The 23,442-nt window shown below is 42.3% G+C and overlaps 1 protein-coding gene across 1 annotated transcript in view; it reads left to right on the top strand.

The window, feature by feature from the left end:
- SRBD1 (S1 RNA binding domain 1) overlaps window positions 1-23,442 on the top strand; it is a 158,515-nt gene that overhangs the window by 74,899 nt on the left and 60,174 nt on the right. The window contains exon 15 of the mRNA XM_056853383.1: window positions 18,330-18,412. Within this exon, the coding sequence (XP_056709361.1) occupies window positions 18,330-18,412 (83 nt within the window). The remainder of the gene's footprint in view (window positions 1-18,329; window positions 18,413-23,442) is intronic.

Here is a 23,442-nt window from a genome sequence, read left to right as displayed (position 1 = left end):
GAGCAATTTATTCTCTGACAAGAGAACAGAATTTATGACTAGTAGAGTTTTTGTATTGTATGAACTCCCAGTGGCTTGGATCCAGTGGTGGATGCAGAAGGAAGGGAGAAGCAATTTTTCTGATTTCCTCTTCCCATGGCAGACTCCCAGTTTCCCCTTCAAGCTTGTTCCTGGGGGTTCCCTGTTCTGCAGGAGCAATACTTCCAGGGGGGTTTTATGCTGTTGTGGAATGGTAAAGCTGAGGGAATTATGCTCCAATGACAGAGATCCCTTCTGTCTGCAGAAATGCGCTGTAGAATCCAGCCCTAACTCTTCAGCAATCCTATGAAACCAGTCTATAAATTGAATTAGTACTCTCTCACCTCATGGATTGGCCTGCCTGATGGGTTTAGGAGGGCTCCCGCTGTCCTCGCTTTTAGCAAACTGCACAAAACTGACTAATTCTGGAGGCCTTTTTTTTACACAGGGCTGTACTGTAACAAAATGGTTCAGAAAGATGCTTTGGTAAAGGGGATAGGGACTGTGGACTATATGACTGTGTATAGTTTGTACTGTCTGATGCTGTAAGAATGATCCTATCGTGTAATTTCTGCATCATTTAACATATAATGTTAATACTTATGCTTTGTTTCAGCTCTGTTTCAGATTTCTGCTTGGTTTCAGATTTCTGCAGTCCAAATCTTATTGCATAGTTTATTGGATGCATTGCTTGCATTGGCGTGCATTGTGTAATCTGCCTTGAGTCTCAGTGAGAAAGGTGGACTGTAAATAACACGAATGAACGAATGAATGAACGAACTGAACGGCTCATTGCTAACCAAGCTTGGAAAGTATTATCATTTCAAAATATAAGTAAACAGTAGCAGTGATTTAAATAATTAACAAAGTACTAAGCGTTAATACAAGATTATGTTGAAAATCTTTTGAAAAATTGGCTCCTTCTGTTACCTTTTAAAAACATCTCTCACACAGCGCACGGTTTAAATTGTTCAGATGTGCTTCATTATTAAGTGAATTAATTTATTAGTAGCAGAGGAACAGCTTTGCTTTTAAAAAATTGTCCTGGTTTGTAAATCATACACACCTCAGCCCGTAGTTTTAAGCTTTTGCTTATTTTTAGATTTTTTTTAACTTAAAAGTATTTTCACAGTTTGCTCATAATATTAATCCATTTTATTAGTATGTTAATCCCATTTTACACTGTATGTGAACAGGACTCTGATTTTGTTTTTATAAATTGTAGCGATGTTGCAGGTTATCAGTTTTATAGTGTCAGAAGTAATCCAAACTGTAATCTTTTCAAAACAAAAAACCTGACAACTTCTACAGAGTAGTATTTGGGATGAGATACAGCTGTTGAGCAGCTGCTTAAAACAAGTCTCATTTAAATCTCTCAGAGAAGATGTATGAGGAGTTGAATTTGTGTCTCAAATCCTGTCCTACTGAGAGCAAACTCTTAATAAAAAGACTACTGTATACTTTACTGTATCCTTTACTATGAAAGGTAAAATTCAGGTCAACAAGATACACATCTCCTGGGGCAAAAGAAAGCTGAACACTCGAGCCAGCGTGGTGGAGTGGTTACAAGTGGTGGAGTGGTTAAGAGTGGTTGGTTTCCCACTCCTCCACATGAAGCCTGTTGGGTGAACTTGGGCTAGTCACAGTTCTCGCAGAACTCTCTCAGCCCCACCTGCCTCACAAGGTGTCTGTTGTGGGGAGAGGAAGGGAAGGCGATTGTAAGCTGGTTTGAGACTCCTTAAAAGGTATAGAAAGTCGGCATATAAAAACCAACCCTCCTCCTCCCCCTCCTCCTAGTAAGCATTATTGAGGACTTGCAAAAGACTCCTTAAATCTCACCAGCAAGCGGGGGGGGATGCTAGGCTGGGCTGAAGGAAGGGCTCTAGCCCCTTTGCATAAGGAATACCTTTCCCCCATTCCTCTTCACAACAGCTGGGCTTTCCCCACACATGCTGTGTCGGCTCTTCTTCTTTCATACAACTGCCTCTTTTTTTGTCAGTCTTTAGCATTCCTCTGAGCTCCCTCACATCACTCTGGCTCCCTTCCCTCCGAGTACAGGGCTTTACTTTTCCACATGGAAATTAACAATAGGAGAAAGAAAAGGGGTGGACTGAGGCACACACTGTTAGGATGTGAGCTAAGTGTCGTGGGTCAGCCTACCGAAACCTCCTCAGATGAGGAGGTGGTGTAGGTCAGTCCCACCCCAGGGCTGATGACAGAAGAGAACTTGCAGGCAGAAGTTGTAGCAGAGGAGTGGCTGCAGGCAGAAGCTGTGGCACCATTTCCTCAGCCCTCCAGCTGAGGAACCCAAGCCCTGCCTGAGACCCATCAACCATCAGGCTCACCTTTGGGGTCACCGGAGCCTCTAGAGCAGTGGAGGCATTTAAAATGTGCAGTTCAAGAGAGACGAAGAAGCGCAAGATTGCTGGCTCAGCAGAGATCAATTCCTGAAAGCAGCATTGAGGCAGATGAATTACACCAGGCTGAAAAGGCCGAAACAATCTAATTAATTGTGGCTGGCTTACCTGTTCCAGCAAGATAATTTCCTATTTAAACAGCCAGTGAAGAGAGCCTTGCGTGGGAGCAATGTGTCACTTGTGTGCCTGCCTTTGTAGTCGTTCTATACGTTGGACTCTGCAAACCTGACTATTGTAGACCAGACCTACCATACCTTTTGGATTTGTCCTTTCCTGCTTTGACACTTCGGACTTGCAATTATCTGTGCTTGACCTTGGACTGCATCCAGTGACCACATCTCCACATGTCATAGCTAGCTGCCTGACCCTGGGCACTGACCCTTGGCTCTGTTCTTAGAGACATTCATTAAGAATCTACCGTTTCTATCTGCATAGTGATATAACTGGACACAGTTGGTGACTCTGAAGTATGACACAATTTTGAAAGAATTAGTGTGTGCGTGTGTGTACACACATGTGCTGTTTTCTTATAGAAGGCAATTTGATGTGACTGACAGCCAAAGTAGACATTACAGCCGCCATGGGTTCAACCCGTGGCGATCAGTGCCATTTTAGAGAAGAATTTGATCATTTAAAAATGCCTTGAGGCCCTGATGAGGATTGGGCCCGCATCCCATGGGGACCAGGCAAACTTGCACCTTGCCTTTTCAAGTGCTGAAACAGCGTCCCCATTTGTTTATTTATTTAAAACATTTATTAGCCAAGTTCTTCCTTATGGAGATCAAGGCAGCTTACAATGTAGATAAAACATACTTTCCCTGTGATAAAATTTCCAGGCACAAACATTTGGGAGAAGATGGTCCTTCAGATACCCTGGTCCCAAGCCATTGACAGATTTAAAGGTCAAAATCAACACCTTGAACTGGGCTCGGGAGTAGATCAGTAACCAGTGTAATTGCTGAAATATCAGAGTCACATGCTCCTGATACCTGGCCCCAACCAACAGACTAGCTGCAGCATCCAACCCCTCTTCAAGGGTAGCTCCAAGTAGAACACATTACAGCAGTCCAATCTAGATGCAACTAAGGCGTGGATCACTGTGGCTAGATCTGACTCACGCAGGAATGGACACAGTTAACACACCAGCCAAAGCTAGGCAAAAGCACCTCGAGCCACTTGGTTTTCAAAGGTGACGTCTGTGTCGCGTAGCACTCCCAAGCTGTGAACCTGGCTTTTCCAAGAGATTATTACTCCATCCAAGACAGAGATCTCAAGTCCCAGGTCTTCATTCCTACTAACAGAGAACCTGTCTTGTCAGGATTAAACATCACGCTGTTTTGGTACTAGAAAAGACACGGGAGTGGACCCGCAATGCACCCACCCTTGTGGCATTTTTAAGTGGCCAAATGACATCAGCAGCCACAGGTCAGAGCTGTAGCCACCGTAAATCATGTTTGGCCTTGAGACAAAAGCACTTCCCCATGGGACTTAGCATGCGCACAAAGTATCATTTAGATTAGCTGCTTCCCATGCAAGGCAGCTATGTGCAAAGTGTTTGCCTCTGCCATTGAAATTGGCTCCAACATTGTCTCACTGCATTATTCAATCTCCTGAAGTTTGTTACGTACAAGGGTTCAGTTCCTTATGAAAAAGCACACAGTATCTTTTTAAATATCAAGCCTAGGCTTAAAGCAAAAGACAGTTTTGTAAATTGTATATATTTATTTTATTTATTATTAAATTTTTATCCTGCCCTCCCCCACCAAGGGATTTTTTTTTGTATTTTTGTATTTTTACATTTCAGCAAGGAGAAAATAGCAAGGCTATGAAACAAAAAAAATACTGAATGTTCCTATTTATGGGAAGATTGAGGTTGAGCTAATCCTAGCCTAATAGCCTGTGGTTATCATATGTTTGTTTATATGGTCATTTATAAAATCGTGCCCATTCCACTCGCCTCTGGAAGGCTCGTAACATTAAAATATGTAAATATTCCTGCTGTCTTAGAGTGGCGAAACCAGTTTAGGGGATATTGCCTGGCACGTGGTTCTATCTAGAGTAACTATGTTTAAAAGGTTGGTATAAAAGAACAGAACAGAATTAAGGCAGGATCAAACCAGGTTACAATCACCTTCCCTTCCCCACAACAGACACCCTATGAGGTAGGTGGGGCTAAGTAAGTGTGACTAGCCCAAGGTCAGCCAACTGACTTCATGTGGAGGAGTGGGAAAACCAACCCGGTTCACCAGATTAGGGTCCGCCACTCATGTGGAGAAGTGGGGAATCGAACCTGATTCTCCAGATCAGAGTCCACCACTCCAAACCACCGCTCTTAACCACTACACCACGCTGGCTCTCTAATTCCTTCATTTGGCCAGCTGTGAAATATGGGGAAGAACCTATTTCACTTACAGTGCAGATTCAAAAGCAGTTTGTGAAGCTGCTTTTGAAGGAAATGAAAGTCCACCACCACAACTACAGCTACTGCACAGCCGCAAAGCTGTTTAACATCCGAGGAGATCCAGTGCTCACCTCACGAGTGACTGTGGCTGCTGAACATGTCCGCTGTGAATTTCATGGCATCCCTAAATAGCACCAGACACACACTATAGGGCACTCTTCAAGTTTTCCCCACACAATGAAGCACCCTCAGATCGGAGGAGACTGGAATGAGTTGCAACTATAGTGAACTGTAGGAAGATAGATGTGCTCAGTTGAATGTAAATGACATCCTGTTCTTACTGCATCAGACCTCAGCCTATGTTTGTATGCTGTTCGCTGCAGCCAATATCTGAAAGTGCCCCTGGAATCCATTCATTGCAGCTAAATGCTACAGGCAGTAAAAGTACAGCATTGTCGCGTATTTATTTCTTCTTCTTGGCTGTACCACTTATGAAATTGCTTTACCAGTGGCTATTTGTATAGTAATCGGTGCTCTAGATTGATTCAGTCTTGGTACTTCAGCCCTCTTGGCAAGTACAACCTCTGTTGTTGCATCAATGAAATTTGGTGTGCCTTTGTGAAATAATTTTCCAGTAGTATCAGCAATTTACCAGTGGTGGTTTCAGAGTGTTAGCTGTGTTGGTCTGCTGCAGAAGAGCTGAATTCGAGTCCAGTAGCACAAGCTTTCAAAGCTCCCTTTGTCAGATACTTTGTCAGTTATCGGACGGAGCGTTGACTTGTCAAAAGTTCAGGCCCTGAAAATCGTGGTGTTTGTTCTCTAAGGTGCTACTGGACTCGGAACCAGCAGTTGCCAGTGATGTTACAGCTACAGCAAAAATTAATTCTTGCAAGAGATTCAATGAATACAGTATGCAGAGTTTTAAGGAAGATGAATATGATTTCTAACTAATTATCATGCAGATAAAAATGATGTCATTTGCTTGGTTTTAGCCTGAACATATAATTTTAATCTCTCTCTCTCTCTCTCTCTCACCCCCTCTCTCTCACCCCCCCTCTCTCTCTCTCTCACCCCCCACCCCTTCTCACCCCAAGAGCGCTGTCAGTGTACTTCAGTTCTTGTTGGCAAAAATGTTAAATTGTGTGGTGGCTTTGTCATGTCAAATATGCCGCACTAGGTGGATTGAGACTACCAAACTGATACTAAATCGCCCCTTTTGCAAGGTGCCCTAAGCGATCTAGATGCTAAGACAGTCCCTGAGCTGAAATTTCTGCACTGTACGCCAGCGCTGCAGAGGTGGAAAGTATGTGCATGAAATCTGGTTTGCCACCTAGCCCCTCCACACCCCTCCAGCTGTGAAATTTTACATGGGGTTCCTGCCTGACAGTACAATATGCTCTTGTCATGCCAGATGTTGCAATCATGTTTAATTCTGAATTGATGACCTAAAAGGTTTGCCTCCGCTTGATAGGAAGAGTTCTTCAGGTTATGTTTTCAAAATAAATGGAAATAGGCTCAAATTAAAGTCAAAACACTGTGTATCACTTTAAAAACCAGTAGTATATAAAAGTTTAATGTTTAAGATTTTCTTCACACATCTAGACTTCAGATGTCTTGTTTTGACAACAGTATTTTAAAGATTATGAATTTTCTTTGATGTTTATCCGGGCTGACCTTGAAAAGAAACTATTAAATCACTACCCTCATCGTTCTTATTTTGACTCCTTAGGTTTTTCTAAGGGAAAAAAATATATTGGGAACTTAGGTGCTGTGAATGAAACACTTTATTCAAACTTGTCATAAGCAATTTTAAAACGGGTAGGCGTATGTTTGTTTTACTGTCCTCCAAGAAATTAATTTAAACTTTTCAGAACATTTTTGTTCTTTAAATTTTTATAAAGTTCCATTTTCAATTTGACTCTGTTAAAATGGTTAAAATGAACACTTCTGTTCCTCTGGGGACAAAGTTCCTATAGTGGTATTTCTCTCTCATTTACTTCCTTCTCCTCGGTTCTTGTAGTTAGTACTTTCTTATATAGCTTTACATATCATAGGTCCCCCTGCCTTCTGGACTTTTCTGGTGGTTTTCATAACTAGTGCTGTTGAACTCTCTCAATTGTGCTTCATCTTCTAATCAGTAGCAAGACTAGCCTGTCTTGAAACTCCTTGGATCAGCAGGGATTTTAATGACTGAGTGAGGGACTTTATGAGCAGTACCAAAATGTTTCTTTAGGTTTGAGATGGTGGCATTTTTAAAGGAGAAACTGTTGGACTGAAGGATGTTGTACTTTGCTGTTCAGTACTCGTGAGGTTGTGGGCTGAGTGTGTGAGAGATCATTTGTGCTCTGTTTTGGGAGCATGCTTATGGTTCCACATCAGATCAGAAGGCAGAAGGGGTAGGCCTTGTTGGGCAACTGTCAAGGCTTCATGGCCATTGGAGAGGTCCAGGCAGCATCTAAACAGCAGCAATCACAATCTGCCCCCCTCTCTCTCTAGGTGGTGGCATTGGATGCCACTGGAAGGATTAGGCCTACCCATTTCTCCTCCCTCCACAAAGGGAGGTGATGGCTCATCCTCTCCCTCCTATCTCCTCTGTCAAATAGCCAGAGGGCACAGAGGAAGGTCTTCTGCATGCTGCTGTCCAGTGTTGATTCATCTGCTGGGCGAGCAGTGGTCGCTGAGCAGAGCAGGTGCTACCACCAACCAGCGGGAGACAGCAAATGAGACAAGTGCTGCTCCTACCAAAGGCAGCTGTTTGCTGATCCAGGCAAGTGACTGAAATGTGGTGGCGACTAGGAGTAGCTGCTGCCACTTGCTTTTATGCACTCTGTGTCATGACCAAGCCCGGGAGAGGCCCCGTGAGACCATTTTCCCCCCTAAGGACCCCTAAAACCTGAAACTAGCCCTGTTAACAGCAATTGCTTCCTCTTTGTGCCAGTATCAATTAGAATAAAAACAAAAGACTACTGATGCTCCTCTTAGACATTTGCCCTGGTAAAGGAGACATTAGCCCTTCTGCAGTTAGAGGGAGGATATTATTGACATTCCCAGATGCTTATTACAAAGTTATGGCTGCTCTTAATGGGTCTTGAGAACAGCATATGGGCTGATAGTACAATCATAAGAGGTATCTTCCCAAACTACCCTCAGGATCTCTCATTGCCTTGTATCAATCACATGATCGATAGGATTCCTTGGCATAAAAAAATTAAAGCGTTGATAGCCCCTGTTCTTTATTTGCTGACTCCTTTGACAACAGCGACAGTCAGCAGTAGCGAGGCAGTGTACAAGAAAGCTTTCATTTTTGCCCTCATCACCATAAGCTTTTGAGCATTGGTTTCCAGCAGCAGAGTGGGAGGGGCTAAGGAAGCCAGCCCTTCAAAGCCAGCAGCAGTTATTGCAAATGGAGAACGTTAGCTGTTAATTTATGATACATTACATTACATCGTTGCTGGCCTCCTCATCCTCCCCCCTCACGCTTTTCCTTGGGTGGGGGTTATACTGCCTGACCGGGCTCTCCATTGGCTGTGGTTTACGATTAATGAAGGCCATCTTGCTTTATTGTGCTGTATGGAGATTGTAGTTTTAATGCATGTTTTATCTTACGTTTTGCTTTTTTAAATGTTGTGACCCGCTCTGAGCCCAGCTTGCCGGGAATGAGGGTGGGCTATAAATGTGAATAAATAAATTTTAAAAAACCAAGGATACAAGCCCTCCATTTCCCACCACTGTGGAAAGTAGAAATTATTGGCCTCTGAGGGGATTGGCCAAGCCTGAAGAGAAGGGTCAGTTACTATATCAGAGTATTTTGACTGGCTATGCCGTGATTCTTATGCATATAAGTTTTGTCTGAATGATTTTTGTTTTGTAATTTATTTATTTTAACTTGACTTTGTTACCCATTTTCAGCACGCTAATAAACATAGGATACAAATATAATGAATATGTGGGTCTATATTCATGCACTCAAGGATTTTTTCCTGCATTGTATGCAGTGTTTGCATTCCATTTTTTCCCCTCATCTCTTTGTTCTTAATCTTCTTCCTCTCCCTGCACCTCCATGCCACATCTTCACCGCTTCCCTCCCTTTCTTCTTTGGTAAAATAATACTGTCTTTTTTTCTTTCTTTCAAAAGACTGTTCTTCATCTCTAGCGCTGGAGTTCCAATTGGTAATTATGTGAGCGATTATTATAGGAAAGCATTTCTCTTGTAAGCTGTAGTGTTTGCACTGATTAACCTTTTGTGATTTTGACAAGAAAGGCATATGTGAAAGCCTTTGAATTCACAACTTTTCAGCTATAGAAGCCAGCAGATCAGATGTCACCAGTGTAGTTCTTTCTAAGCCAAGTCTGCAAGCTGCCGTTAGAGGTGTATGTTAAAACTTGTAATAAAGGATGTGAAAACTCGTGCGTGACCGAGCAGTGAACTTAATATTGTATGCGCCTTGATCGGAAGATGGGGATATAGACCTTTGAATGGGAAGCGGTTGATACTGCATTCTGTGTGCGAGTGGTTTGCAATTTTGGAGGCATCTCATATAAACAATTACGTATAGAGTTTGTTCTCTGGCCTTGAAGTGTCAATATCTGATTAAGTGCCTGTTGGAGATGCTTTTTACTAGTAGTGTGGCCATGTATGCAGTGTCTGGGCCAATGTGTGCTAAATTAAACTTCAGTTGTAATGCCATAAGATTTTTTTCCTGTTAATTCAGTTATAATTGATGTCTAGGAATTTAGGTAATAGGTTTACCCCACATTTAATAAAGCATGGATGTTTAAAAGCTATTTTAAAGCATTTATTTGTTTGTTTGAAACATTTGTTATGCACCTTTCTATCCTTGCAGAACTCAAGGTGGCTTACAATATAAACAAAGTGATTTTAAAAAACGCACGCAAAAAAGACAATTTAAAATCTCCAATTAGGACTGCCAATAAATAAAAACTAAATTAGTCAAATGCAGTTATAAAAGTATGGTAAGGGGACTGTGTGGTAGGATGGTTTCTAGGATAGCTGGCTTCTGCGAAATATTGCTCCTTTCTTCCTAACTTCATGTATGACCTCGCTTTCAGTTCTAAAGTCATTTGTCATGTGCCTTCACTATAGACACTGCTAGAATTCCAAGTCCAAACCTTACTTGCCTCATCATTTAGAACAGTATATCTGTACACTAATCTCTTTCCTCACAGCCCACATTGTTCTTTCTGTTTCTGACCTTCTGCTCTTTTATTTTTCTTCATACAAGCACACCACACACCACTCCTTCTGCCTACTTAATACCGTCTTCTCCTATTATATCCAAGTTAATGTATGTGGGCATTAAACCCTTCTGGAATGTGTGGACACACATCTTTGTCAGTTTTATCCCTGTATAATTCTGCCTCCTCCTACACATCCTATTACAATATGTCTGATCCACCTGAGATACCATCTTCTCTGATTCAGAACAGTGGCATGTAGAATGACAAATGCATATTGGTTCATCACATTGCCACTACAGCAGATATGCGGGGAAGCAGTGTCCTGTGGAACTGGCACAGTGTTCGTGCTGTCTGAACCTCTGATTTCCCTGATTTCTGGTGAACCTGACTGAGACATGAAGTGGACTATGTAGAAAGTCAATACAATCAATATGAAGACACATCTAATAAGCAGTGTACTGTAATTACAGAAATCTGAATAACCATAGCATATTAGACATGACTCAGTGCAGATATAATGCATATAATGCTGGCCAGCGACTCTTTACCCTTTGAAGAACTCAGAGTTTAAGCTCTATAGACAGGACAAGGAGGGATGTGCTGGGGGAGGTGTTGTTTTGTATACCAAAGATGGCAAAGAGTCAAATATGCTGTAAAACATTCTGGGAATGAATTTCCTGATAGATAAATGGTTGGAGATACTAGGTCCTAAGTATAACTTTAAAGTGGGGGTGTACTATCGCCCACCTGATCAGACCCTTGAGGCTGATGCTGAGATGGAGAAGGAAATAAGGGGAGGTGACTAAAACAGATAATGCGATGCTATGTTACTTCAACTACCCTCACATTGATTGGGTAAACATGCTCAAGTCATGCTGTAGAAATGAGGTTCCTAGACATTAAAAATGACTGTGCAGGGCTTCCGGTGCTGACACTGGGCTGATTGCTACGTCCTCCCAGGGGCTCCTGGGGAGAATCCAAGTTTGCGTGTAATTTGGGGTGTTTTACCGCACCCCAATCCAGCCCTTGCAAGTGGGCTGAGAAGCAGGAATTCCCTGCAGCCATATATGCGGTTTGATCTCCTGAATACTCCGAGGAAGCTTTATTAAGTCCCCCGGAGTTTCAGACGTTTGATCCCGTGGGCACAAAGGGATTGAAATCGCCAGCGCGCAACTTCGGCTTTAGAATCTACCCTCCAGCACCTTATAAACATCATAAGGACTACATCAAGATTAAAACCTCACCTCCAGACGCCCAAGTGAGTAGATAACAATCCTTCGCTTTTCACTGGCGTTATCGAATAACAGGGGGTTGAAGAAAACATTCCTGGTAATCGTTTCTCTCCCTTAATTGAACTGGATGATTTTGCTGCATGAGATCCATCAGACAAAGCAGCAGGAGCCTTATCAAACTGATCAACTTAAACTAAAACAACGAGCTTGAATGATTGACGTAAGATCTGCCAATCCGACGCGTTCTTAAAGGAAGGGGAGGGAGAAACCTTTGAGAATTTGCTTGGGGTAAAAAAGGTCCTCCAGCCACGTTTTACAACAAAGAGGATTCCTTGACCGGAAGACTCTGTGCTTCCTTCAATATCCCTCTCTATTGTTCTACAAGCAAATCAACAGGAAGAAGGTCGTAGGACCGGAAATTCGTCTTACTCGTGTTACACCAAAACCATTCCTGAAGGTAACAACCATAGAGAAGAGACGATAGAAGGTCCGCGATGAGGCAACTCCTGGAATACTTCCTGGTTCTGCCGATCTAGAGCGTCTGGTAAAACTCGTTGGTATTTTCAACTTTAAAAAGTTATTTTAAGCTTAAATACTCACTTCTTCAACCCGAAAAAGATATTAAGCTGGTCAATGAAATATTCTCTATCAACTACATGTAATGGACTCCTGCTAGATGACCATCAATTTTTTAACTAAGTTACATATGTAAATGTCTGGAACCTCTCCCTGATCTGGCTAAATTCATAGCCCTGCCCTTATGAAATTAAAGGAAACTTTACAGAATTTAACCATGGAAAAAAAAGTACAGGACATGCTTGCTAAACATTCTGAGGCGACAATTAAACAAGTAAAACAGATATCAACACAGATGGCTCAACTGATTTCAATGATGATGACTCTTGACCAATCATCACAGGTATGTAATCAGAAGTTGGATCTGGTTACAGAAGATATAAAAGTCATGAAAATTCAAATGATGGCCACAAATACAGACATACAAGTAATGGATTCTTCTGTCCAAAAAGTCATGGAAGAATACAAGGATACAAAGAAGAAGACAGAAGTCCAAGAAGGTAACCAGCTGGTGACAAAGAGATCAGACATACAAGAAATGGACTTTTCATTTAAAAAAGTCATGGAAGGACGTGTGGATATAAGGAAGAAGAGAGCAGGTCAAGGAACACAGATTTGAAGCCATGATGGAAATGAAGCCCAGAAAGAATTACTTTTGGATACGTACCCTGTCTGAGGAAATGAGAGAGCATAAAGAAATCCTGTTCCCATACCTGACTGACTTATTTCAGTTGCAGAAGGAAGTATTAGACCATGGTTAAAGGACTGATTTAAATATGATTGCTGGATTGGAAGGCTTTGACAGTGTGGATGGGTGGCATGGCTATTAACAATGTAGTGGAATTAAGATTTAGACATCATTTTGGGATTATGTAAACAAGTCCTCCTTTTATAGACTATTAATTGATATAAAAGTATACTGGAATATGTGATTATTACTTTAAGGAAAATGTTGGAATGTACTAAGGATATTGGTTTTTTCTCCTTTTTTTTATAAGGGGCGGACTTGTGATATGGATCTGGGATATGATTTACACTGAAATAAGATCGATTAAACAGGAAATATCCCTAAAATATTGGAGAGGATGTTGTTTAATATGATTAAATTTATGTTATACTGGCTGCAATCTTATGCAGCCAAATGGAAAGGGACAAAGGTTTCAGAATAAAGGGATTAAATCATTTAAATGTTAGAACTGGTGGAGTTGGAGAAACTAGGGAAAAGGGGAGAATTGAAGGAATCATTGTGATAATGTATAAGATCTGGGGAAAATGGAAGGTTACTTTTTACTCTGATCCAGAATGTAAAATTTTATATAACATGAAACTTTAGAATGAGATTAACACTAGGATCAGAATATGTTAGCGAAGGATAATAACACTTTATTAAGAGGTAGATGGAGGTGATGGGGAAGTCAATTTATTTTTTATGTTTAATGGTAATCAAGACAACAATTAATGTAATTGTGATTGTGATATTATTTTTACATTGTTGTTAAAATTATGAAGAATTTATAGTTTAAAAAAACCAATAAAATTTTATTAAAAAAAAAATGACTGTGCACAGGAACAGTTGGTCACAGAGCCAACCAGTGGGGTAGTGATAAGAACATAAGAAGAGCCCTGCTGGGTTCATCTAGTCCAGCATCCTGTCTCACACAGTGGCCAACCAGTTCCTCTGGAGGGTCAACAACAGGGCATAGAGGCTGAGGCATTTCCCTGATGATGCCTCCAGGCACTGGTATTCAGTGGTTGACTGCTTCTGAATGTGGAGGTTCCCTTCAGTGTCATGAGTCAGCCTGCAGAGACCTCCTCTGACGAAGGAGAAATAGAAGCCAGAACAGAGGGACATCCTCAGGCAGAAGTCCCACAGGAACAAACACAGAGCCTACAGCCTGCCAGAATAGAGGATCAGCCAAAGTCAGGAGATGACTCACCATGCCTGCAGCCTGCCAGTTCAAGGACTCCAGTTGGACCTGACACCCTGCAGCATGCAGTGTCTCCAGAGGCCTCGCCAAGGCCACTGGAGCAGAGAAGAAAACAGGTCCATCTGGCAATGCAGCAGAGACGGCAGAGTGCTAGACTGAAGGCTTTACAGAGGAACCTCCTCAGTAGCAGTGATGAGGAAGAGCAGGGCTGAAGTACCACCTGTGAACTCAGCCTCATCAGCATCAGCTGGCTCTGCTACAGCAGCAGGAGAAGGGATTTAAGCCATCAGTTAGGCTTGGCTGTTGGGCAAGCAACTTGTCACCAACCTCCTTGTGTACCAGCCTTGTTTCCCTGCTATACTTTGGATTCCTGGTATGCTGACTCCTTGGACTGACTGACTAACGCCTCGGACTCCCCTTGCCAGTATTGAGATCTTGGACTTTGCCTGAACTGTGAATGACCTTGGACTGTTCCCCGGACTACGCTTCCAGCTTCCAGCCCTCGCTCCTTGTCTGCACCACGACATTCAGTCACCATGACTAATAGCCACTGATAGACCTATCCTCCTATCCTCTGTCATCTTGGACTTGGTTTGAGTGGGCCCAATGCAGACTGATAGGCAGCAATTAACAGTAGTGTATGTCAAACTCAGGAGAAAGCAAACAATATGTCCAGAAAATAATTCCTGGGAACTTTCGGCTCCCTGCTCTCATCAGGTGAGTGAGATGAGCCAAACCAGCAGGTGTTTGAGCATCTCTAGCTTTTTGTGTGTACGCTGTAGTATGGATCAGATTAACTGCATCAGTGTAACTGGAACTTTGACAAAGCTGTTTTGAGACTTGCCCTAATTATACATGTTTCTGAACAGCATTCTGAACGATACTGTTGATTCTTTCAGGCAACATTTGGATTATTGGGATGCTGTTTTAATTGATTCAATCAGTAACAAAATTTCTATGCTATAAACATTTTTTAGCTTTAGATTTATTACTGAGGTCACTGAAGAAAATAACATATTTGTCTCTAAGGGCAAGCCAGTTAGTCTAGAAATTGTTGTATTATAGGTAACATTGTGATGGGTTTGCACTTTCTTTTTTAGCTAGTAGAAGACCAGCCACAATTTGTGGACTGCTGGGGATAACTTTCACCAATTGTTTTGCCCCAGCATTTACTACTCGAGGTGCATTGTGTTTCACTGCAGAGATTCCACTGAGATATTCATTTGGCCTTATGTGTACATACAGGATAAACACATTTCGGAAACTAGACAAGGAGACTTCCATACAAAAATTTCATCCTGCTCAATGAGATCCTCAGTTCAGTTTAATTAAAGTCTTCCCCTTTCATTTCCTTTAGTCTTTTCTATTGACTCATTAAGTATTTGTTCACCTCTTGATAAACCATTTTTGCCCAGACTTGTGTTAAACTGTGGTTTAAAGTAGCTTTATCTTTACGTCTTTTAAGTCAGGCAAAGGAAACTACGTGTGACACTCTGAGCTATATGGAGGAAGGTCAAGATAAAAAATGTAATACATAGAAACTGATTATGAAATAGAGATTTAACAAACAAAAGTAATATGAAGGGTGAACAGGTGTCCCCCCCTTCTCCCCTTTCCAGGATTCACTGATTTCATGGCTCTGAACAAGCTGATTTCTCCTCTCAAACCACATCTTTCCTTTAACTATCTGCTCTCACATTCTGTCCACTATGAAGCATATTTTGTTCTTCTTGGGGCATTTCCTCCCTTTTGATTAATTTACAAATTCATATTCTTTTGCATACCTGGGGAGTCCTGAAAGCATGTGGAGATCCATACCTTGTCTATGAGTGGCCTACTTTTGCTTCGTTTGTCAGCTGTGTAGGGGGCCAGCTAATTTGCTGTTAGATATAGTGATGAGGATGGTGTGCCATGAGAAAATGGCAGTCACCAAGTAGTGACTTCTGTTTGCTAAAACAATGATCTTGAATAATTTATCTTTAGAAGAGGCGACTATTATGCTGCCTTGAAATGGTATAGGCTACATATTGTATCAAAGTGCAGATATTTGAGAACTTATGGCGAGGTATTTTTGGGGAGGGCGTAAATATAAAAAATCCAGGTCTAGGAAAGACAACTGGAGTGTAGGGGAAAGCTTTTCTATATTTGAAGAATAAGAAGAGTTGGTTTTTATATGCTGACTTTCTCTACCACTTAAGGAAGAATCAAACTGGTTTACAATCACCTTCCCATCCCCTCTCCACAACAGACACTCTGTGAGGTAGGTGGGGCTGAGAAAGCTCTAAGAGAATTGTGGAGGAGTGGGGAAACAAACCCAGTTCACCGGATTAGCATCCGCCGCTCATGTGGAGGAGTGGGGAATCACCCGGTTCTCCAGATTAGAGTCCACCGCTCCAAACCACCGCTCCAAACCACTACACCACGCTGGCTGCCAGGTGTATGCTTTTGAATACAAAAGTAGTTTGAAGCTAAAAGCATTGCTCATCATCTGTTGTACAGTACCATTTACATAGTGTGTGTGTGTGTGTAATGTATATATACAGGCTAATACTGCATATAATAATGTATATGAAGTATATTGTAAAACTTTTTATTTTGAAGCTATGTACTGCAATAATTGTTTCAACTGAAATGAAAAATGTTTTTGTACAAGATAAGTAGGTACAGTGTTTATTATAAAAATCAGCACTGGATGGTTTCTCAACTACAATTCATATTCTACAATTCATATTCACTGGCATTGGTGTACATGGGATGGCCCTTCAAAGGCTGATCTCATTTCTTTAAGGCCAGGGACGGAGGCTGGCACTTGGGGAGAGGCTTTCAACATGTTATCCTTTGTTGTGTGGAGTCCCACAAGGGGCAATCCTCTACCCAATTCTTTTTAACATCTGTATGTGCCCCCTTGCCCAGCTGGTCTGGAGTTTCAGGCTGGATATCATCAGTATGTGGATGACACCCAGCTGTATCTGTTGATGGGCGGCCGGATGGATGCTTTCCCAGAAAACCTGGTCAGGTATCTGGAGGCTGTGGTGAAGTGGTTTTAAAACAGAGCTGCCTGAAATGGAATCCCTCAAAGAAGGGGGTCTTGTGGCTGGGCCAGGGAAGCTCAGGTCAGGGATTGCAACTTCCCACTCTTGATAGGGTTCAGCTGGAGCCAGCCACCTCTGACAAGAGTCTGGGAGTGATCTTGGATGCCTTCCTGTCGTTGGAAGCCCAAGTCACACGTACTGCCAGGACGGCATTCTTCCATCTTCGCCAGGTCTGGCAGTTGATCCCCTACCTGTCTTGCACCGACCTAGCCACAGTGATCCATGCAATGGTCACCTCTAGGCTACTGTAATTTGCTCTACACAGGGCTTGAGGCTGCTCCAGAAACTGCAACAGGTCCAGAATGCAGCAGCATGGATCCTGACAAGGACCCCATAGACAACACATATCCAACCATTGCTTTGCCAGCTGCACCCTTAATGGTCTGGGACCACTGTATCTTTGGGACTGGCTCTCTCTGTACACCCCCCAGGGAGCCCTATGATCAGCAGGAAATAACTTATTAGTGATCCCTGGCCCTAAGAGTGTCCGTCCGTCCTTGATCAGGGCCAGGGCTTTTCTCTTATTCTCTGTCTAATGAGACTCTTGGTGTGCGGGACTTGGCCCAGTTCCGCAGGGCCTGCAAGGCAGAAATGTTCTGCCAGACTTATGGTTGAGGGTAGCAATGGTATTCATCTTGAAGCTGGCCTCCTTTGCCCCTTCCCCCCTCCCTCTTTCCCATCCATTCCCTTCCTTTTCCTCCATCCTTTCCTTTACGTTTTTTCTTTGTTGTCCATCTCCTCCCTCCCCCGCCCCCAGTGAGACACTTAACTGAACTGTTGGGACATAACCACTGTAGTAACATCTCTCATTATTGGGAACAGAGGATGTGGCATCATCTAGAGATCTATAGATAAATGTATTAAATTAGCGTTGTTTTAAATGTCTTTTAAATTTGGCATTACTATGTATGTATATTTATGTTGTAAGCCTCCCTGAGCCCGGTTTCGCCGAGGCAGAGTGGGGTTCAAATAAAATTTCTGTTCTATTTGATTCTTCTGTTCATTAATAAATTCTATGAAAAATAGCCTTTTGCATTCTAATTGTATCTATTTTAACATTGCAAGGTCATTTTTAGAAAGCACTGCATGGACTTTAACACAAAATGCAGCACAAAATATAAAATTTCAGCTGTTCACACAATTGGCTTAGCCTAATTAAAGTTGGCTTCAAAAGTGATCTAGCAGAAGCTGTTGATCAGGTTTTTTTAAAAATACACAGTTGTTAAAATTTTTCCGTTTACAAGGCTGACAACAAAGAGATCAACTATTATTTCAAAGTGCATTGATGAGTTCACGTTACTTGCATGTGTAATAGATTGCTTTGCAACTCTTAACTGGGGCATTGTTTTTCATGTAACAAAAGACAAAATGAAAGTTAGCAACACTAGAAAAAACAGAGTGAAAGTACTTACATGAGTCCTGCGTTTCACAGAACACCATTTTTTCTCTGTTTCTTTCCCTCCCAGTTTCCATAGCTAGACGTGTACAGGACCCATTAGCTGAGCTAGTGAAAATTGAGCCCAAACACATTGGAGTTGGAATGTACCAGGTAAGGCAATGCAGATCATTTTAATCTACGTATAATCCAACATGATATGAAGCAACACTGAAACTCTGCTCGGTAATTAAGTGTCAACTAGTTATATGTCTGCTTTAAAAGATTTGTGGAATGGTAATAAATATTTATAAGTCCTTGTGCAGGTTTTTTCTTTAAAAACTCTCTGGCTTTAACGATTGCGACTGAGACTTAGCAATGGCTGTAGCCAGATTTATTGTCTATTAAAAACATCAGATCAGGCTGGTAACTTGATCTGTAAAGCCTTCTCTCTTTCACATAGCTACAACAATGTGGGTTTTTAAGCTCTCTTGGGAAAATGCTATGAGATATTGATTCTCCACTCTGAGGCTATTGGACTGTGCCCTTGTCTTTCTTCAGCTACTATTTGCAAAAGTGTTTATTTCACAAACTTTTAACTGATTAAATATGAACTGGGAAGTGTTTTAACAGCAGAGGCTTTTGCACAGATATGTGAGTTTGTGCATACTGGGATTGTCAAGTGATCTTGAAATTGAGAAAAATATATAAAATTGGTTACAGTTGCATGTAACCGTGATGAATTCTAGATCATCTGGAATGGGTGGAATCCTTTGAACAAAACCAATGTGCTAAAAATGTACATTTTAAGCACGTTTACACAATAGGAATGGTTTTCCTAAAAGGAAGCTGTAGCTTAGAAGTGAAATGTTGTACTGAGCAAACATAGTTTGAGGCCTCATTCAAGTCTTGTAAATGTGTTGCAGAATAATAAGCAAGCTACTCATTTAACCAGAAAGCATATAAAAATGCCTTTTGGAGATTACTCATTTTAGCAAAGCAGAGAGAGTTTGACTTTCTAAAAAAATTAGCTTTAGACATCTTGTTATTGAAAATGGTCAAAATAAGCTAGCAAAGTTTCTTGTGCTGGATTCATGAATCACTTGGGGATACCTCAAATCAAGACAGTGAAGACTCTTTGCATATGTGATATGCTACTGCTACCACTGTCTAGAACATTGACAAGAGCCCTTGAAAGCATTTTTGATGTTTTAAAAGCTGTACAGGCCTGTTGGGGAGCGAAGGTGCTGAAAGAATAACTCTGGGGTGGACAAGATGACAAGTGTGTCATACCAGTTCTTCTTCAGTGACACTGTGGAACAGATAATACCTCTAGGTAGCTAAACCCTTTTGTCACAAGTCTTTAAGTGAAAAATATCGCCCCAGAAGGTATAAGATGCATGCTCAGTGATGTAAAGGAATTTGGAATTGCCAAAGCATTCAGTGCCACTTTGGGAGACAAAATGCATGACTTGTATGTCAAAAGATTTATTATCCTTGGGCAACAGAACAAGGCTCAGGGAAGAGGATTAAATTATTATGACTTTCTTTCTTTAAGCACAAGTAGTTTTTTTCAGCCAAAAAGTTGGAGGAACAGAAAGAGTTCTCAATATGTCCATCTGGGAGTGCAAGCAAGAATTCTAATATTTATTTATTTATTTTACTAACAAAATGTGTACTCCACCTTTCTGCTCTGCTCAGGGTTATCAAGGCATCTAGCGGATTAAAAACACACAAAAACACATTTTTAAAACCATTAAAACCAAACAAAAACCCATAATTAAAACACTTAAAACTCAAGCTAAAATACACATACAGTACAAATACACATGCACATACATGAAAGCAACAATTAAAACATAGGGCATGAAGTAGGGATCACTGAGTGAATGCCTGATAAAACAAACAAAGAAAGTTCACCTACTGGCTGAAGATGGCAACCAAAGGCAAGTGTCTCTGGGAGAGAGAGTTGCAGAGTTTTGGTGCCATGACCAAGATCGCCTTCTCCCAGGTTTCCACTCGCCTGATCTCAGAAGCACCTGAAGCAGGGCCTTAAAAGATGACTGTAGCAATTGGGTAGGTTCATAAATGAGTAGGTGATCCTTCTGATATTCTGGTCCCAAGCTACATAGAGCTATAAAGGGTCAACACCAGTACCTTGAATTGTGCCAGGAACAGATTGGGAGCCAGTGTGGATGGGCCAGGATTGGAGTATTATGATGCCTACACCCTTTCCAGTCAACATCTTGGCTACAGCCTTCTGCACAAACAGAAGCATCTGAATACTTTTCAAGGGCAGATCCACATAAAGTGCATTGCAATAATTTGATCTACATGTAACCAGAGCATGCACTACAGTGGCTAAATATTTTCTGCCGTGGAAAGGCCACAGCTGGCTAACCACTCAAAAGTGGTAAAATGCATTCTTGGCCACAGTTGCCACAAGCTTATCCAACAGTAGATCTAGGTCCAAGAGCACCCCCCAAACTAGGGACCTGTTCCTATGGACCTGTAATATACTGATTGCTTCATGGTACCAAAGTTGCTTTGTTTCATTTTAGAAAAGAACATACATTTTCTCTCTCTCTATCAAGTCCCAACTGACTTATGGCGACTGCATAGGGTTTTCCAAGGCAAGAGACATTCGGAGGTGGTTTGCCATTGCCTGCCTCTGTGTTATGATCCTGGTATTCCCTGGAGGTCTCCCATCCAAATACCATTCAAGGTCAAGGCTGAGAGTGTGTGACTGGCATAGGTCACCCAGCAAGCTTCCATGGCGCAAGTGTGGGAGGTCCTAGTCTGACACTTTAACCACTGCATAAATTACAGATGCTTTATTCAATTGGCTTTTATAGAGGAAAGCTAACTAATATTGACTTCCAATAAATCTGGTGAAACGAGATAATCAGAGATGCATGCAGCCAATGGTGGACTCCCTGTACAGATTAACATACGAAGGTGCCTTCTATTGAGTCTGTCCATTGGTCTGTTAAAGTTAGTATAGCCTACCCTGACTGGCATGGGAATCTCACTAAGAGGTCTTTCTCATCACCTACTACCTGATCATTTCGACTGGAAATGAACGGGATTAAACTTGGGACATTCTGCATGTAAAGCAGTCACTTGGCCCCAGGCCCACTTCATGGCTTTAATCCACTGGTCCTCGGTCATGGCTATAATCTGTTTGTCCAGGGCCGGCAGCCAGCACAAACCCCAGCCCAGGCCTTCCCCCCCCCCCCCCGCGCCGCACTTACCTCGAGGCTGAAGCTCGCCGTGCTGTGCCAGGCAGAGACAAGGCGGGAAGCTAACAGCGGGGCAGGGGGGACGGCCCGGAGGAGTCACAGGGAACCCCAGCAGACGCCCAGAGCAGGGCAGGGGGGACGGTCAGGGCAGAGAGCGTGCACTGCTCCCCAGCGTGCGGGCGGGGTGCCTGCCGCCAGCCGGGCGGAGGAAAGAGGCAGCGAAGCCGAACCAGGCTGAGACTGTGGCTGCAAGGCGGGGTTGCGCTGCCACAGGACGCCCGGACACCGCGCAGATGACAAGTGGCTGGGCGAGGGCAGGGCGGAGGCGGACTGGTCTGAGGCCGAGGAAGCTTTCCTCAACCGCCCCAAAGTGGAGCACGTGTGCCCAGGATCGTCAACCACCAAGGCCACACTCCACACCGTTGGACTATACATTTTTATCACACCCTTCCTCCACAAAGCCCAGGGTAACAAGCGTAGTTTTCTTCTGCCATTTTGAACCTGAGTCTCCCATGTCTGATGCTCTAATCACACAGTCTCTGGCAGGCCTCTTTGTTCACTGGAAACCTAGTTTTGACTTGGAGCTGTGACGGGTTGATTTCACTGGGGTTTTTACAGGGGATTCTCCTAGTGTGTGCCCACTGTTGTTTCTTCCAGCCAATCTGTTTATTGTGGGCATTGTAAAGTCTAAAAGCAAGGTAAACTAAGACAGAATCGTGCATCATCATGAAGTCTTGAAGCTTCCTTTTTGTAAAGGCCGAAAAGTTGAGCTTCCCAAGATGCTGAAATCTGTACCTGTGACCAAGTTCTGCCATATGCACACTATAATTGTGAATGACAAATAGCCCCAGTGGTTCACTATGTTAGCTTTTTCAATTTTGTGTATTCATGGAATGCCTTTGGATGCTTTTGGTTCAAATGAGAGCAGGTCTTCATCAAAAGAAGGCCTCTCTTCATCTTTCAGGGGCTTTCTTTGTGCCATGGCAGCTTCTCAAAGTGCAAGCAACGTTAGAGGCCCACATTGCAACTTCTCCCTCTGCCAGAAGTGTTGCCCCAGTTTTGGGGACAGTGAGTGCTGGAGGGGACAGCAACATAGCATGTCTCCTATCTTGTGACCTGAGGCTTCTGACATTACCTTGGCTGCATGGGAGAAAGATGCCCTGCAGCAGTTCCCACGCCTCAAATGCAAGATCCTTAATAGACACCATTTTTTAGTTTCCTTGGTGCAGTTTACTGACCAGCTGTATTTGTAAACAACTTGAAAATCACTTCAGTAACACATTCCTCTTTTGTTCTACGCTCTGAAATCATCTCGGCACATTTGGGAAATTAACATCCTTTAAGCATCGGAGAGATAATGTGTATAGTTTTCGAAACCCCAGAAGGGGAGCATACTTCATTCCAGATGTAACTGCAGCTTTTTGTGTCAAATAAAATCTGTGAATAATGCTTTTATATGTAGGCTCCTTAAGGGAAAACAGTTGAACTAATTTATCCCTGCTCGTTTCCATGTATTGCTCCAGGGTCCTGATCAAAGAAGGGTTTCATAAAGTATAATTGGAATACCTAATGTGAAGTTTAAATACAGTGTGGGTAATGCCATGCCATCCCCTCTTGCCCTCTTTCTGGCCTTCCAGCCTTCCCTTGATAGTTAAATATGCAGTTTTCTGTTTTCAAAAATTTTCTTCTGGGATCTTTTACCATTCCAAAATGAAACTGGATATTATACAGGCTAACATGTTGGTGTCTTTTTTTTTAAAAAAAATCAAGATTGACAGAAATGAGCTTGAGACCACTTTCTTAAAATAACCTATTGAAAGTTTAGGGGGCTGTTGTTTCTGTAAGGGTTGCTTCCCCTTTAATTGTCAGTGGGAGATTTCCTTTAATATCCTCCAGTGTCCTGCCTCTGTTGCCGTCATGTGAATATAGACTCCATTTACAGTTTTTGTGCCATTTTTTTTA

Source organism: Euleptes europaea, chromosome 7, assembly GCF_029931775.1.
Source record: "Euleptes europaea isolate rEulEur1 chromosome 7, rEulEur1.hap1, whole genome shotgun sequence".
In the NCBI taxonomy this organism is placed as follows: Eukaryota; Metazoa; Chordata; class Lepidosauria; order Squamata; family Sphaerodactylidae; genus Euleptes; species Euleptes europaea.
Note: the sequence above shows the minus strand (reverse complement) of the source record. Positions and strands in the feature narration are given on the sequence as shown.